General features: G+C 42.7%; 1 protein-coding gene across 11 annotated transcripts in view; it reads left to right on the top strand.

The window, feature by feature from the left end:
* Positions 1–17055, top strand: part of Stox2 (storkhead box 2) — a 251385-nt gene extending 234330 nt beyond the window's left edge. For 7 of the 11 annotated variants that reach the window (XM_031339740.1, XM_031339746.1, XM_031339742.1 and 4 more), the window contains 2 exons: positions 2596–4861; positions 10453–17055. In XM_031339740.1, the coding sequence (XP_031195600.1) occupies positions 2596–4861; positions 10453–10648 (2462 nt within the window). In that variant the 3' untranslated portion in view covers positions 10649–17055. Of the gene's footprint in view, positions 1–2595; positions 4866–5011; positions 5064–10452 lie in introns of those variants that run through there. The other 4 variants (XM_031339741.1, XM_031339750.1, XM_031339748.1 and 1 more) reach the window with 2 other exon arrangements.
* The last annotated feature ends 1346 nt before the right edge of the window (positions 17056–18401 follow it).

Here is an 18401-nt window from a genome sequence, read left to right as displayed (position 1 = left end):
CGGATGCCCATCTGTGACCTGTGTCTCTTCACTTTGTTCTCTTCCACCTATGCCTCTCTCTGTGTCATTTTCCCCTTTCCAGAAGGACATTGCTCCCAATGGATTATGGCCCACTCTAATGACCTCATTTTAACTTGACTACTCCTGCAGAGACCCTATCTCCAAAAACAGGAAAAGGTCAGTCGGAGGGGACCACTGGGGGCACGAGAATTTTAAGGTGTGAAGAGGCATCATCAATTTTGCATTACAGTTAAAGCCTGCAAAAAGAAAAGGTTCATTTTGGTTTATCCTTGGAAAAGGGTTCAGCCTGTGGCTGGATGGACCCGGCACCTTTAGGTCTGTGGGAGTCTGCTCTTTGTGGTAAGATCACAGCCTGGAAGCAAGAGAGAGAGGAAGAGGCTTGGGTTGCATCCTGCGCTTTGAGGACCCCATTGACCTAAAGACCTTCTCATTAACAACACGCTTTTAATACACAAGTCTTAGGGAACATTCTAGATCTGAACCATAGTAGGGAATGAGTTGGGGAAAAATGAACAATCCAACCAATAACACAATTACAAAGGTAGACTGGGTTTCCAATCCAGCAGTCTGGCCTCAGAACCTCAGCTTTCAGTCTCCATCTTGTACTGCTTTGACTGTAATGGCTGACTCATGTAAACCGCCATTTTTTGCTAGTCAATTATTGGCAATATTTATATGATTTGATCTGGTCTGTTTTTAAATTATACCATTCGGATCAATTCTGTAAATATCACCGCCCTTGATGTGCCTGACGCCGACAAATGCAGAATACCCAAAGAATAAAGTAAGCAACCTGCAGCCTGGAGAATCTATGCTCTCCTGAGGACTTCTCTCCTTGAGTCTATCTGTTCAGGTAGGGAAGGCCTAACTAAGCGTTTACATAAATACCCTGCAAAGCTATGTACACTGTGGTGCAGTGAGACATGTGTCCCACCCTGTATTTATGTTCAAGCAAACGCAGATGTTTGGGACTTAGTGATCAAACTACTAGTGTCTCAGTGGATACTTATTAGTGTGTGGACACTTAGTATGGACAGTTATTAGTGTGTGTGGGCACTTATTAGGGTGCAGAAGCTAGACACTAGGAAAGCCACTTCCATCAACTTTTGCCAAGGATAACATTCTTATCTGACTGTCACTACTGCAGTAGACACTTTCAAAGTGCAAAGTGGTGGATTTCAAAATTACAAGGCATGTTGGAGTGGTCCAGTCCTTCGTGTAGGGTTGAGATCTCATGTTTTTTACCCCACCTACTTTGGTGTGTCTATTGTTGTTGCCCTTGTTTTTCTCATGCTTGAGTAGTCATGTAGTGAGAGCTTATGGGTGCAGCTACCAGTGACTAAAGAATATTGACAATGGGAGAGCAACCACTTTTTTTACCCAATACTAAATGTCACCTCTGAAAGCATACATATAGATAATGTTATACAAACTGGGAATTCTACATTACGTGTATATAAACAATAACAGTGGATGAAAACGGAGAACATGGGTTTGTTTCTTTTTCTCAGTTTATTTATTCTCTTTACATCCTCATCACAGCCCCTCTCCTCTCCTCCCAGTCCCACCCTCTTCCCCTTCTCCTCTTAGAAGGAAAGCCCTCCCCACCCTCCCGGGTACCAACCCACCCTGGCACATCAAGTCTAGGCGCATCCTCTCCCACTGATGCCAGACAAGACAGCCCAGTGAGGGGAAAGGGATTGGAAGGAAAGCAACAGAGTCAGCCCCTGCTCCCCTGCTAGGTAACCTGTATGCACATCTGCTACATCTGTGTAGGAGGCCCAGGTCCAGTCCATGCATGATTTTTAGATGGTGATTCAATCTCTGTGAGCCCCCATAGAGGCCATAAATTTGAAAAAAGAGCAAGATGTGGTATACAGAGATACTTAGAAGGAAGAAAGGAGAAGGGAAATGATAAAATTATAATCTCAAACTTGAAAGAAGTTTTGAAAAGGAGTGGTCAAATCTAGTTGCCTTTTTATGAAATTTATAAAAATTAACTTTAAAGTAACTCCATACATGTATGCATATATGAAAGTGCTTCAGCCTGTGATATATATGGTATATATCATATGTGTATATATGATATTGAGTTGTTTTAACCTCCCTTCTTCGGCGATTTCATTGGAAAAAAATATTTTCTGAAATTTTATATCAGTTTTCGTCATTTTCCTGTCCTTCACAAGATAATCTCTCTTTCATGATGCTCAAGAAAAGCTTTGTAGCGGTAGCAAGCTAAACACTCTAACTTCCATCTCTCTCTTGCAGCAATTGCCCCGATGTTGGGCATGGAACCCAAACAAGGTCTCACACATGCTGGGCAAAGAGTCCTTCCACCCATCTCATCCCCAGGCCTCTTCCTGTTTTAACACTTTTTCACTCCTAGGTGGTAATATTCATAGGAGTCAGCAGAGAAAACTGGGATTCACACTAAACATAATAAACACCTTTGAAGCCTGCTTACGTGCCATGAGGTGATACTTCAAATTTGGCAATGTTAATAGGACTCTGAAAACTGGGGATCCACAGCCTGACCCTTCCCCCTCTCACAAGCATCTCTGTTTTTGTTCTTAGGTGTTCCAACCCCAAGCCAAGAAATTCTACGGCATACCCTAAACACACTGGTACGGGAGAGGAAAATCTATCCGACTCCGGATGGCTATTTCATTGTGACCCCACAGACTTATTTCATTACTCCTTCCCTCATAAGAACTAACAGTAAGTGGTACCACTTGGACGAGAGGGTACCTGACAGGTCTCAGTGTACCTCTCCACAACCAGGAACCATAACGCCCTCTGCCTCAGGCTGTGTCAGGGAAAGGACATTACCCAGAAAGCACTGCGACTCTTGCCACTGCTGCCGAGAAGACGTGCACAGCATGCATGCCTCCACTCTGCAGAGGAAGCCCCCCAAGGACTGCAAAGACCCCTACTGCCCTCCTCCGCTCTGCCAGGTGCCACCCACTGAAAAAAGCAAAAGCACTATAAACTTCTCCTATAAGACGGAAACTCTCTCGAAACCTAAAGATGGTGAAAAGCAGTCCAAAAAATTCGGCCTCAAGTTATTCCGGCTGAGTTTTAAAAAAGACAAGACCAAACAGCTGGCCAATTTCTCTGCACAGTTTCCTCCCGAGGAGTGGCCTCTGCGAGACGAGGACACGCCCACGACTATCCCCCGGGAAGTGGAGATGGAGATCATCCGGCGTATCAACCCAGACTTGACGGTGGAAAATGTCATGAGGCACACTGCACTGATGAAGAAACTTGAAGAAGAAAAAGCTCACCGGAGCAAAGCCGGGTCCTCCGCCCACCACAGTGGAAGGAGTAAAAAGAGCCGGACTCACCGAAAGTCCCACGGGAAGTCTCGGTCACACAGCAAGACGCGAGTGTCCAAAGGAGATCCTTCGGATGGCTCGCATCTGGATATCCCCGGTGAGAGGGAGTATGAATTTTGCGACCCTCTAACCAGGGCCCCCAGAGAGGGCTGCTTCATCATTGAACACAAAGGAGACAACTTCATCATGCACAGCAACACAAACGTGATCGAGTCCCATTTCCCCATGACGCCAGAATGGGATGTGTCTGGCGAACTGGCCAAAAGGAGAACGGAGATGCCCTTTCCCGAACCTTCCAGGGGAAGCTCCCACTCCAAAGTGCACCGAAGCCACAGCCATACCCAGGACCGGAGGTCCAGGAACGAGAGGTCCAACAAGGCCAAGGAGAGATCCAGGTCGATGGATAACTCCAAAGGCCCCCTGGGCGCTTCTTCACTCGGGACTCCGGAAGACCTGGCTGAAGGCTGCAGCCAAGATGACCAGACACCCAGCCAGTCATACATTGACGACAGTACTTTAAGGCCTGCGCAAACGATTGGTCATCAAAGGGCTCATATTCCTTCTGCCAGCTATAAAGAGGTGTGCATTCCAGAAATAGTTGGTGGTAGCAAGGAACCTTCTAGTGCTTGTAGCCTTTTGGAGCCAGGCAAAACCCCTGAGAGTATGCCGTCCTATGGGGAACTCAGCCCTTGTCCGGCAAAAACAGCTGTGGATGACTACTTTCAGTGCAACACCTCGAGTGAGACTGTGCTCACCGCACCGTCCCCTTTAGGGAAGAATAAGGAGGACCATGACACTTTGACCTTGGTGGAGGGGGTAAAAAAGCTGTCTCCAGTTGAGAGGCAGACTCCCCATTCTTCCAGGGAACCTGTCGGGCACAAGGAGGAGTCACCAAAAGGGCCAGGAGGGGGCCCTGCAGCCTCTGGTGGTGTGCCAGAGGGGTTGGCCAATGGCCGTCTTGTCCAACATCATAGTGCAGAACCCAGCAGCCTGGACAAAAGGAAAGAAATATTCAGCAAGGACACACTGTTCAAACCTCTACACAGCACCCTGTCTGTGAATAGCTATCACAAGTCTAGCTTGTCCCTCCTCAAATCTCACCCGAAGTCACCTGCTGACACACTGCCAGGCCGTTGTGAGAAACTGGAACCTTCCCTTGGGACATCTGCAGCCCAAGCCATGCCTCCGTCCCAGCGTCAACAGGACTCTGGAGGGAACCAGGAGGCCTCTTTTGACTATTACAATGTCTCTGACGATGACGACTCCGAGGAGGGGGCCAACAAAAACACAGAGGAGGAGAAAAACAGAGATGACGTGGGCACCATGCAGTGGCTCCTGGAGAGGGAGAAGGAAAGAGACTTGCAGAGGAAGTTTGAGAAGAACCTCACCCTCCTCACCCCTAAAGAAACTGATAGCAGCAGCAACCAGAGAGCCACCCACTCAGCCCGGCTGGACAGCATGGACAGCAGCAGCATCACTGTGGACAGTGGATTCAACTCCCCACGGTAGGGAGAGCGGTCCTTCTGTATACGCATGCGCCTGCCAGGGCCTGGGGCTTTATGCAGATAACTGGTTTCACAGTCTCGGATTGTGAACGAGGGCTGTGAGTTGTGTGACCTGTGTTGTTAACAGCCTGTTTCTAACTTCTTTTTCAGGAATTGAAAAAAAAAATGTTTCTGCAGCTGTAGAGATCACCAATCTGGACTGGTGGGTTGGTTCCCTCCCTAAAGCTTGTATCAGAGTCTGATCTGACTAAGACCAACACATCCCAGAGGTTTTCTTCTATTTGTTGACAACCAGGAGAAGGGATCTTTTTTTAAAGTCCTTCCAAAAAAAAAGCCAAAAAACCAAAAAAGTAACGTTCTGAGTATGATGACTATAGACAGTGGGAGGAAAGCAGTGGAGAGCAGTTTGGTGCCAGGATAATGGCCGCCCCTTTAATGTGGAAATAGTAGTGGGTTTTACAATCTTTCCAAAGGATCTAGAAGTTCGATACCACTTTAACTCCTCTGCTGTGCGTGGTCTCTTCTACTTGCTTAGATGTCTTCTTCTTCCAGCTCTGTGTGGGCAGGGACAAGGAAGCTTGGTCCTTTCATAAAAGTTAGGGATCTCAACTCTGTTAGATCAAAACAGTTGCCCGCCTTTGATCCCCTCACCTGTAGAACTGCTACTCTCTGAGTGGACCCTGCCCTTTAGAATCTTGACATGATAGTTCAGCAGTACTGACAGTTCCAGCACCCTCCCACGAACTGACATTGTTCAGGGGTGACACACACACACCCAGGGATGTCCCATTTCCTGATTTTCTCCATAATTCTTTCTTCTCGTTAAACATCAACTTGGGATCTAAATCTTGCTTCTAAATCCTGCTCCAGATTGGTGACTCTAAGATGTAGAAATGCTACTGAGAGATGTATACATCCTCATCTTCATTTCCCAAGACCTCATAATATTTATAATCACATTAAGTACCCACATAGGTATTTCATTCGTTCATTTATGTTTTTAAGAGTTATAATGAACTTAGTTGTGATCATTTCACCCTATCTCTGGGTATCTCGTGTATCCCAAAGTCATACATGGGGATTATGATAATGTTATTTCACAATTAGGCATTTGCTATTTCTTAAAGGACCAGCTGTTGGTTTGTTATTATTTTGGTCATATAGCCTTGTTTTCCAGGCTAATGCATAAATAGACTTTCCAACATCTAAAAGACATCTATTAGAGTTGAAACTCTGGTAAGCTGCGTGGGAGCCCCAGAGCCCAGGAGCCCATGTCTGCCCTGGGACCTTAAGGATCCTTGAGAAGTCCCAGGAAGCAGTGGCCCTGGTCTTTTTTAAAGAAAATATTTTGCTAAATATGTTTCCCTCCCAAGTCCGATTTTATTTTCCAATTAATTTTCTCAGTCCTCACCCACCTGTCTTCCTGTTCTACATTTTTTCCTCTCTTGAAAACCCTAGCAGGAGGAACCAGATATCACTGCCAGTCTGTGATAAAAGGTAAAAGCCACTGCTTGTGGAGAAGATGGCTTTCTTGCCTGGGTCTTTGTGTTCACTATCTATCATGTAGACTCCTTTGCCTGATGCTTTTCCTGCTCGACCTTCAAGCCCTTCACATGGCCCCCTTAGCATCCGGACTAGGCAGCAAATGGTGGTACTCCCAAGACTGCTTTGAAGATGATGTCGGGAGTCAGTGGGTTCTAACCCAAAGCCTTAGATAATGCTAAGTTTGTTTCCAAGTGAAAAGACATATCCATGAGTTAGTTGAACCAATATCTTCACAGAATATATTATCGTGAAACATGGGCTGTGTAACATAGAATTTGTAAGTAGGATTACTTCAGGAAGTTTATTTTTACTTTCTAAGTAAGATACTTCAAGGTTAAATGCCTTGTCTTTGTAGAAGGAGTTCACTCTGAAGAGAGAGAATCTTTCCCTGCTAACCATGGATCTGTCTAGTAACACCTGGTTCGACTTCCTCTCCTGGAGCATATGGATCTCCCAAAAACATTAGGCATGAAACGAATATAAAAATTCCTAATTTTACTGTTTTATATTTAAGACCCTTTGGTTAGAAGTGAGGTGACAAGCTTACTTTCTGTACACTTCTCTAGGTTCACTGAGTTACCTTCCTAATGCACGAAAGAGTATGAAAAGAGAATATTGGACTTCCAGGGTTCTCATCTGGAGTGGCATTCCAGTGAAAATATCACTATCATGTGGCTATTGTGAATAGTGTGACTTTGAAAGAGGCCATTTATGGGGGTCTTCCCTTAAAATAACTCATTAAGTGATTATGATTCTACCAAGAAATGGTTTTTCTCTCTACATTTGAATGCTTTAGTGCTTACCCAGAAGTTATGGTTAGCCATGTTTTCAGTCCAGTTTGTGGAAATGAAAGAACATTAAAACACACACATACACATGCACACACACACGCACACATACACACACGAGAAACTTGAACCATGCTGTGAAAAGTAATATTTAAAATAAAGAGTCTAGGCAGCCATGAGTGTGCACTCTGGAAAGCCATGTGCCAGAAAGAGGATGAACAATAGAGCCACTTAGTGAATTTCCTACCTAGGAAGTCCTAAATAGCACACACACACACACACACACACACACACACACACACACACACGCATACACACACACACAAACACACATACACAAACACACACACATATACACACACAAACACACACACACATACACACACAAACACACACACAAACACACACACACAAACACACACACACAAACACACACACATATACACACACAAACACACACACAGACACACACACACAAACACACACACACAAACACACACATATACAAACACACACACAAACACACACATACACAGACACATATACACACACGTACACACACACACATACACACACATACACACACACACACACAAACACACACACAAACACACACATATACACACACATACACACACACACACACCCGCCCCGTCTATTGAGACAGAGTCTTTCCACATAGTTCTGACTGTCCTGGAACTTACTACATAGACCAGGCTGTCCTCAAACTCATGAGATCTACCTGCTCTGCCTCTCAAGTGCTGGGATTAAAGATGTATACCACCTCTCCTGGCTTACCTGGCTTACCTGAATAGCTCATTTTAAATGTTGTATTCCAATTGCTTTTTTTGTTTGTTTTTTGTTTTTTGTTTTTGTTTTGGAGACAGGGTTTCTCTGTATAGCTCTGCTGTCCTGGAACTCACTCAGTAGACCAGGCTGGTCTCGAACTCAGAAATCCGCCTGCCTCTGCCTCCCAAGTGCTGGGATTAAAGGTGTGCGCCACCATTGCCCAGCCATTTGCTTTTTTTTTTTTTTAATTAAATTTGAGAAATATTTTTATTACTAATAAGCCATCTCTGTTGGATTTTCATCAGTATATCCAGGCCCCTCTATATGAATGTCACAAACTCTGCTCATGATTATAGCTGTAATGAAATCTGTTCTTTGCAGAAATTGGAGTACTATGCCTATTTATCCCTACCAATGCATTAGATGTAGCTCAGAGGTCATCAAGGGCATCTTATTCCAAAAACATAACCAATGTGTCGTGGTAGAACAATTTATGTTCCCAGTTCCAAGCACATTATCTGGAATACAATGGGTATACAATAAATGTTAAGTTGATTCCTCAAAACCTGTATTAGAATATCTATCCTTTGGACCTTACAATTCATTTTCCCATAGAAAAATGTCACTAACGATAACATCCCAACTTAGTCTACAGTAGTTGTTTCACTGATTCTATGACAGATGGGTAACAGAAATGGCACTGTCCTAGCTTTTTTTTTTCCATGCTTATTTCTTCTTCACAGTTGCTCTTCAGTAGGTAAGTCACAGCACAGTTCTCCCACTACAGACATGAGGAAGTTAGATGCTGTTAAGAGATATTAGCATGGACCAGTGAGATGGCTTACTGTGTAAAAGACACTTGACACCATGCCCGGTACATCAAGTTGATCCCAGGACCCACATGGTTGAAGACCAGAAACAACTTCCACAAGTTGTCCTTTGATCTCTGCAGATGTGTCATCATGGTGTGCACCTACATACACACACACACACACATACACACACACACACACACACACATTATTTTTGAAAGTAGCTACCATGATTAAAAGTGCAGTGAATGGAATGTACCTTAAAATCTCTGGGATGCAACATCTTTGCCCTTCATCCTTCCTCCACTGACCCCATACCTCAGTCACAGCTATGGAAAACTACTGATGGATTTTTCTGGGGAAAGAGGTCAGGCAGGTAAGTAGATAAGCCAAGGGCCTGTTATCCTAAGTGGCATTTTGGAATATTCGTTAGATGTGCCCATACTATCAGAGGCCGAACAGAAGAACTTGGCTGTGAGCTCTTTAAGCACATTGATTCTCTACAGCCAAAAGGGAGTACTGGGAGTTTTGTTGTTTGTTTGATAGTCAGTGAGCATACTGCCATTTGAACAATTAATTCTTGGATTCTTGATGATGCAAAAACTCAAGCTGCTAAGGGATCGCTGCTGGGTTAGATACGCAGTTGGAATTTGCTGCTAAGGGAGGAGATAGTGTCTAGACGGTGTTGTTGATCTGATAGCTAGATTTAGCTGTCTTAGACTAGGTATGGAGATCAACTCTTCAAATATGTCTTGAACTTTGAATCGTGCCAGTGGGTATTTGGGAATAATTCTGGTTGTTTGGTTCTAGGTAAGTAGGCAAAAATTTTAAAGTCACTTTGAGGACCTTGGATACAGAACCTTTTCCCTCCCTTTCGGCCCAGCTGAGGGATCTTACTTCTGCGGTTGTCCCGAACTTTTCAAACATGATGTTTGAAATCTCCTATAGCAGTGAAATCAATTCAAGTATTCCCGATTTAGAAAAGGGAAATGGAAGTAATGAAGTTTTTAAATCACTTCATCATTAGGAAATAAAAATATTTCTACCACAGAGAGCCAGGAATGAATTGCAGCTTCACAAATAGATGGGAGAGGGGAGATAAACCGTTCTTTATGTGAACATACAGTTATGTTTTGACTGAAGTTGAAGATAGAGATGGAGGTATAAAGTATTTACAAATAGTTTCACTCCTATTTCTGTGGCAAAGTCAGCTAGTGGTATGCTTGAAGTCCATCCACCAAATTAACATCTAATTAAAAGCAAACAAGTGGAATGGAATCTTTCAGTAAAATTATGGAGCTTTTTCAAGAGCCATGATGTCTGTGAATTCCCAGCTTTTGGTGAGATCATCACACAGGCATGCCTGTTCTTTGTTAAAGCCAGTTGGTAGGCATCTCTCACATCAAGTCATTTTCTTGAAAATAACGAACAGGGGAAACCATTTCAAACCACATTTGGTAGTCAGAAACCAGGTGAGCTGCAGTTCTTGTTTCACGAGTCTTAGAGCCCAGGCTGGATGAACACAGGCAGATAATCACAGAGATGCACATTGATGTGACATCACGATCCAACCATCATTTGGTCCTCCTTCGGGTGCTCAACATATAATTGTTTTTGTTTAAAGCAAAACCAAAACCAACCCTTTTTACTCTTTTAGCACTCGGGAGAGCCTGGCTTCCAACACATCAAGCATTGTTGAAAGCAACCGCCGTCAGAATCCTGCTTTGAGTCCGGCCCATGGCGGGGCTGGTCCAACCTTCAACTTCCGTGCCAGTACGGATCCCCCGACCAGCGAAGCTGAGAAATTACAGAAACCTTCCAACTGCTTGCAAGCTTCTGTTACTAGTGTATGATTGTCCTTCTGCCTCAGATCTTCTGTCTCATCCGATACAGCAACGTTTACGATGATTGGGACTGATGTTTACATCTCTGCAAAGACAAACATCTCAAGCACAGGTTGGGGGTTACTTGAGCTGTGCTGCTAAGTAGGCTAGGGCAAAAAAGAAAAAATCTTCATTTCGGAGTATTGCTTTTCACATGTATGGCTCTGTAGCAACCGAATAGCAGTAGGGAGATACGTACACTTCCGCTTCACTAACTGTATCTGAGCACACATAGGAAAGTCTAAACACTGTAAGTGGAACATGCATTTTTCAATGTCATACAGTTGCCAATTCCATTCTGAAATGCCACAGAGATGTGTTGCTCCCGGCCAGCCTATGGGGAATGGGGCCATGGAACTAATCCTTGATAGCCCCGCCCCCTCAAAAAAAAAAAAAGCCAAGCCGCTACAAAATGTAAATGTAGGGATGTCCATTGTGAAGAAAATCAATGCCAAACTGGGCAGAAGGGACCCCAGCCCTTTGTGTGTGAGTCCTTTAACGTACCAGTCATTTTTCACTGTGAGTTTTCACGACACTCTCGCAGGAGCCCATGGAAGTGGGTCAGAGGTCCCAATGGATGGATGGATGGATGGATGGATGGATGGATGGCGTTAGGGTGTTTGTTTTCACTCTTTTCCAGCTCACTCAATGCTTGTCTTGAGTTTTGTTTTGTTTTGTTTTGTTTTAACTTTCCCTAATCACAAACAGGAATATAGGCCTTTGAAGTGGACAAAGGAAGGGAAATGAAGTCTCATGAGGGGCACAGCACTGAGTGTGTGGATGACCAGGAGGGATGAATCAGATACTGGAGCAGGATGCCTTCCTCCTTAGGATGCCTAAGATGAGCGAGCTTACTATACTAGATGCAGTGATTAGTTTGTTGGGAAGCAAAATGTTCTTTATGATACAAATGAAGAATGTGGCCTGAGGGTGTTATTCTTTCTAATGGAAGGGACATAAATCTATTTTATGTAGTTTTAAATAGAATGCCTAAATTAGGCTATGGGAGATGATTTTTAGTGGTTGTAGGAAAGAAGAGCAAATTTAGGAAGAGCTGAACTTCAGGCCTTTTATCCCTGGGAAGATATCTATAGAGACAACATTTAAAGTAATGTTTGATTAGAAGTATACATGGGCCCATGTAGTGAACAGCGGAATGTCCTCATTCCGCTAGTGTGGTATATACTCCTAATTTGTACTCTCCTAAAATGTATCAGAATGACAATTATGCATTCATGAACTATGCCAGAGTAATGTTTACAGATACTTTGTAATGATTTCAGGAGGGTGTTTTTTTGGCGGGGGAGAATCGTGTGGCAGTTCTTTTACAATGATTTCTCCATGCTCTGCTTTGGTTTATGACGTCATGCTCAGTATCAAAGGCTTTGCAGGAGGGGGACCACTAACCATTACACTCCAGTCCTACAGGAAAGGCACTTTTCCAAAGTCTCTTTATCTTATTTTCTGAGAAGCATTGCCTACATCTGTAGGTAACGGAAATCCATCTGCACAAGGGTTAGGTCTGAACTGAGAAAATGGTCAGAAATGAAATTATATTCAGTTTAGCATCAGATGAGCTTTGGAGCCATATACTATAGTGAATTCATAAATAAATAAATTAAAATCAATACAAAGTATTTTCACTTAAGATTTCAGTAATGAGCCTAAGTTTGTGAGTTACTTCTTTGTCCGTGTCAGGCTTAATCACTAGCAATGTGTATAAGGGAACACAATCATATGAAGTTGTTGGAAACATGTACACTCATATTTTCTCTGCTATTTGGAAGTTGTGTTGGGTCAAACTGGGCTCCTTAAGTTTGGTATAAATTTCTTTTTTGTGCTTATTGTAATTAAGCTTAAGCACGATTCTCAATATACTGCTACATCCTTGAAATGCTTAAGGCAATTGGATTTGAATCTCATACCTTACTTCCTCCCAGGCATGCCTCAGTTTTCAGAAACACTTTGTTTATCTCATTACTTAAGTATGTTCAGAAAGAGCAACCATATATCTGGTAGACTACATAGTCTGTTTGCTTAGGGAGCCATATACCATACAATTTCTAGATCTGGTCTAAATTAATTCCCCCCCCCCCAAAAAAAAACCTGCTCTGAAATTTTTGGCATACTCAGTTCATAAATAATAGGACCATTAAAACAATACATTAGTCTCTGATTGACCCTCTGAACATAGCCATTGAAAAAATTGAATGCTCTGTGAGCACGAGAGGACATAATTACATTTAAATGAAGCTTTAAAATATGAATTTTTGATAGTTCACAATAAACAGGTTTACAGAAGGCATTATTCAAACAAAATGTGTACACTATTTGCCTAATCATTGTGGAGTACATGATTTAAAAAAAAAATAAATGAACCTCCCTAGACCAGCAGCCATTTGCATAGAATGATGGGCTTTAAAGATGATATACCACATAAACAGAAATTCCGTGGAGAAACACTCTTGTCTGAATCTAATCTGGATTCGTGAATAGAGGAAACATTGGTGGTGGGAAGCACATGGCAGCTAGGATACGCACATGTGTCTAAGATGGTCTCATCAAAATGGTGAGACTCTTGACTCTCACGGCCTTGGCTTGAGGCCCTCTCTGGGCTTTGCCAATATTATTCTCCACTGGAACCATAGCTTTGTGTTCCAGGACGGCATGTCTAGTTTTAGAGTTTATCAGCGGAAAGGTTTACAAAACTGAGTCTGGTTGAATCTCTGTGAGGCATTCAACTTAAAGGGTCAACACATCTGTCGGCATTTTGCACACTTATGTATTATTATGATACAGCATATTACTTTATGGTAATTTTTATTTTTACATATAACTACCTCCATGAATCTGATGAAATGGCAGCAGTGTGTTAAAGTGTGTTCTTCAGAAAAAAAAAAAAAAGGCAATGTTTCGAACATGCTTCATCAGTAAGCCATGGCTTTGCGTGTGTGTCAGTGACTTACCCATTGGACTCATGACTTTTTCGTTGCCATGGTTTTCTTTCACAACATCCTTTGGCTTCCAATTGTAAGCCTGTTGTCCCCTTTCTCTCTCCCTTCTCCCCCATGAAAGCACATTTGATTTGTTACAAATGAATGAACATTTTAAAATTACTGTCTTCCCCGCTTCTCCACTCCTGCTCTTAGAGAGAAAAAAAAAAAAAAAAAAGAGTCCTCTTTCACAAAGAGCCACTTGGTAAACATTTGGGACGTTATTAATTCCTATATTGGAATTAGATTGCTAGGGATGTTTTCCTCAGTAACAAAAGACATGTGAGAAATTTGGACTGGCAGCTTGGAAGCACTTTGGGTCTCTGCTTTTATCAGATGCTACCCCATGGAGCCCAAACTTCCCTTTTACTAAAAGAACTGTGCCATGCATTTTGAGATGTCTGCTAAGGAATTTATCTACCATTTGATATATTTTGCCCATCTCAGGAGACCTTAATGAGTGCAAGAATAGGGTGTGTGCACACCCAATAGGGAAAACCAATAGGAAAGCGGAAATGAGAGTAGCAGGGGAGAAATAAGAAATGCCCACATTTTTGATGTTGGAGAATTCACATTCAGGAAACACAAATGGAAAGGGAATGTGGAGGAGCAGTGATTTGAACATCAGCTGTTCCTAAATGTTTCTTTTTGAAAACTCAACCCATTTTACAATGTACATTCAAATTCTATTGCAGCCACCACCCAGACAGGAATGGAGGTTCATAGAAGAGCATCCTTTCTCTTTTAGGTTAGCATAGCTTTGTAAAGTTCTATGTAGGATTAACCACTTGTCACCACAAAGTGTACTTGAAGATAAAGTTTGTAACTTCGGTGATAGGCACAGTTCTCACAAAACCATTTGGGAGGGGTAGCACTTTGAGCTTGCACTAACCACCAATTGGTGATGTTCTGCAGCTCAACTGGGGATTTCAAAGTGCTTCCAAAGCATTAGCTGGAGAGCTGCAGAGCAGGTCCTGTTTCTCATACCTGTGCTTGACAGGAGCAAACAAATGGAGTGACTCAAGATCACCCAGAAACACAGTGGCAGCTCTCTCTCTCTCTCTCTCTCTCTCTCTCTCTCTCTCTCTCTCTCTCTCTCTCTCTCTCTCTCTCTCTCTCTCTCTCTCTCTCTCTCTCTCTCTCTCTGTGACCTATTTTCTATCTGTTTGATAGGCCATGGTGAGAAATCACTAAAATGCTATTTTTATGATGTGTGCTAATAAAGAAAACAAATACAGCTTGACACCTTGTCCATTTCATTCAAAGAGGTATGGGTGTTTGGAATCTCAACACCTCAGCACCCCTTACTGGTATTGAGTTATGAAGTGGGATATGAACAAATCCACAGCAATGCCACTGTCATCAAAGGCCAGTCCAGACATCCACCTTTGTTTACAGTTTCTCATTGGGTTCCTGTCATTTCTGTGCTAAAACCCCATCTTCAGGAACATTGGCTGCTCCAGGCAGTGGACGGTGCTGAAACAGTTGTTTTTCTTTTCTTTTCTCTTCTTCTTCTTCTTCTTTTTTTTTTTTTAGTTTTTCCTTTAAAATCTTTAACAAGCACTCTTCATAGTGCTCAGCTACATACCATTCACTAAACTCTATCAAGCCCTGCTTTGTAGGATCTGGGAAGCTGATCCAGTTCCAAGAGTTTTGTCAAATTATGAGATAGAAGGTCTTTGACATCTGCTTTCTCCTTTCCCACAGACCAGTCCCACACCCAACTAACTAGCAGTGTAGTGCAGACCACAGTAGACACAAGAAGAAGTGGTGCTTCCTTACCCTCCCCAAACCCCACCCATTGTCAAAGCCATCCAATAATATCCTGTGAGCGAGGGACTCCTTGGCCCGTGTTTAAGGCTTGGGGAAATTAGAAACAAGAAAAATGAATGCAAAAGCCATGGGAGGCATTGTTTTTCTTTAGGCTAGTTAAACATGGCGGAAAAGGGATTGCTATTGTCTGAGCTTTGCCAAGAAATACAAAAGAACCAGCTGTCACCTCATCCTTCTCGAAGAAGGCTTTATAGTATTAATGATACAAGTGATATTTTCCCATGGAGTTTTCCTTAGGACACAGTTCATAAATTATACACAGGAGACATTTTATTATTAGATCTCATGTGTTTGCGAAAGGTACTGACTTTTCCCTGATTGATGTCTGTCCCCTTGGCTTGCATCAGCAACACAGAGGGGCTCCGTGGTGACAGCTTTCTATGATACATACGCCTGTGTCTTTATTATTGTTCACAGGCTTAATGGTTGCAAAAATTTAGATTTGGGCAAAGCTCCAGGGGAACTAAGTGGTCTTGTGATTGTATGCAGGCAGTCAGAGGCCTTTAAATGGCTCATTGTTGGCTTCACTTGTGAACAGGCGCACCCTTCTGACTAGGAAAAGGGTGTTTCCGAGTGAGGTACCAATGGCTCTGGAAAGGCAGAAATGGAAGGTTAGAGCCAGGCTGGTCCTTGTGCACCTGCCTACCTCCCTGTCCAAAGGCTGACCTTGGTACCCCCCGTTCCCCTACTCTTACCCCCAAAAGAGGTACCGAATCTGAGACCTGAGCTTCCCTCCAATCCCAGTCCTCTCCAGCTCCAGGACCTTCATCCTATAGAACATTCTTGAAGCCCTGACTTCCTTCCCTCTGAGGGTTACCCCCTCTGCCTCCTTGCCCTCTCCGCCCCACACAAGTACCTAACTCCACCACCACTGTTTCCACGTTGGAAGAAGAGAATACTGTGTAGCATTGTGCACGCATGCCAGTTAGGAATAGAGCTGCCCTAGGGTCACCTTCATGTAAGTGTCAACCGCTACAAAAGTCCTTAGAGCAGTGACATCTATACTCTGGAAGGGAATTCAAGGGATCATGGCTCTGCAGGTGTCTTTCTCTGCGTGGCTGACTGTGACAATTGCATTAGGGTCAATGAGCTAAGAAGTACACATGGGATTCACTATGTTAGGAAGGAGTTTTGCAGCCAAGACTGCCTTGAATAAAAATGTTTTTGCACTGAAAAAAAAAAAAACTTTAAATGACTTGGTCTCTGGTTGCTGTAAAGGTCATCCAAGATGGATGTTCTGTTTATATTGTATAGTATTTCATAAGAAATAACTGCAGTTCATGAAACGTCTTCCCTGATTTCTAACAGCACATTTGTAACATGGTTTTTATCGTGTCCGTGTACCATATTGTAAATGATGATTCCTTGTCATCCTTAGTATAATAAGTTAAAAGGAAAAAAAAAAGGACAGGGATTTTTGTAAGTCTATATTTGAAAGTCCCTCCATATGGTAATATTGTGTTCATGTTGTATATGTAGTGTTGTGTGAAATATCCATTTTGGATTGTGTTACTTTTTAAGATATTAAATAACATTTGGTTATATGTGTAAGTGGATTTTTTTCTTTTTTTGGTACTTGAGAGGTAAATTATTTAGAGGAGGTCAGTCTCTCTGATTAATGTGATTTTTGTAACAGAGTTCTGTTGCATATTTTTTTTATTACAGTTCTTAAATTGAAAACCAAACACGGAGTTCCTGTATCAAAGTTCTTTCCCTCTGGACTTGGAGAAGATCACATTCAGGGGTGGGTTTAACAGAGCAATGGTTAGGGCTGTGTGTGGTCTCATTTTGTATGAAATTATAGAGCAACGTGGTTATTTGGGGGAAATTTCTCCTATAAAACTACTCATTTTAAAACATGTGGCATGAGTTAAATGTCTCTCAGGTAAATCCTGCAATGTTTGTCCATGTTGTCAGAAAGGAGGAATCCCTGCGTGTTCAGTGTCTTCAAGATCTAGCTGTGGATTTAACATTGAATTTAACATAGACTCTAACAGCATTCGAACAACCATGGATCAAAAGAGTTTTTCTCTTTAGATTGTGTCTATGGTTGAGGAGACAACTCAATAGAGTACTTGTTGTGCAAACATGAGGACCTGAATTCAGATCCCCAGCATCCGCATAAACTCAGGGCACAATGGTGCTCCTCTATACTGAGTCTGGGAGGTTCAGAGGCCTGGATCCCTGGAGTTTATTGGCCAGCATTCTGGCCAGATTGTTGTATTCAGGCTTAAATGAGAGTCTTTCTTGAAAAATATGGCAGAGAGGAACTGAGAAAGACAACCTACATCAACTTGTAAGTCTCCATATACTAGCATGTCTGCATACACGTGTGTGTGCATACATGGAGACATACGCAGACATCTCCCATACACAAATGAAGTTGTATCAACATGCATAGACCCTTTCCTTGTCAGTTCTCCATAAACAATAAACTATAATATTTTCACAATATTTATGTTACAGTAGGCATTGTAGTCACCGAGATGTGGTGTAAAGCACATTGTCTTTAGATGTACACTGGTTACATGTGAACTCTGAAGGATTTTCTGTTACAGTTGAGGGTTTGAGTATCCATGGGGATTCTAGAACCAATTCCCTGAGACTGGAATGGATGCCTTTAGATTCTTTTGAGTCCCTTTGGGGACAGGTCCCCTCCTTGGTGATGGGTCTTTGGAGAATATCGTCCATCTTCTGAAACTAAAAGTGATGCTCTGTCAAAGGAACAACTAAACTAAGAAACAGCGTATAAACCCCCAAACACTAGAGCTCCACGGTTGAGGCCAACTTTCTCGTAAAAAGCAGAACATAACACAGATATCCAAAACTTGCCTTGGACAATGATCTTGTCCTTTGAATTAATTCAAAGAGCCCAAAGTGATGGCTTTAAGGGACAA

The sequence above is a fragment of the Mastomys coucha genome, unplaced genomic scaffold, assembly GCF_008632895.1.
Source record: "Mastomys coucha isolate ucsf_1 unplaced genomic scaffold, UCSF_Mcou_1 pScaffold22, whole genome shotgun sequence".
NCBI lineage: Eukaryota > Metazoa > Chordata > Mammalia > Rodentia > Muridae > Mastomys > Mastomys coucha.
Note: the sequence above shows the minus strand (reverse complement) of the source record. Positions and strands in the feature narration are given on the sequence as shown.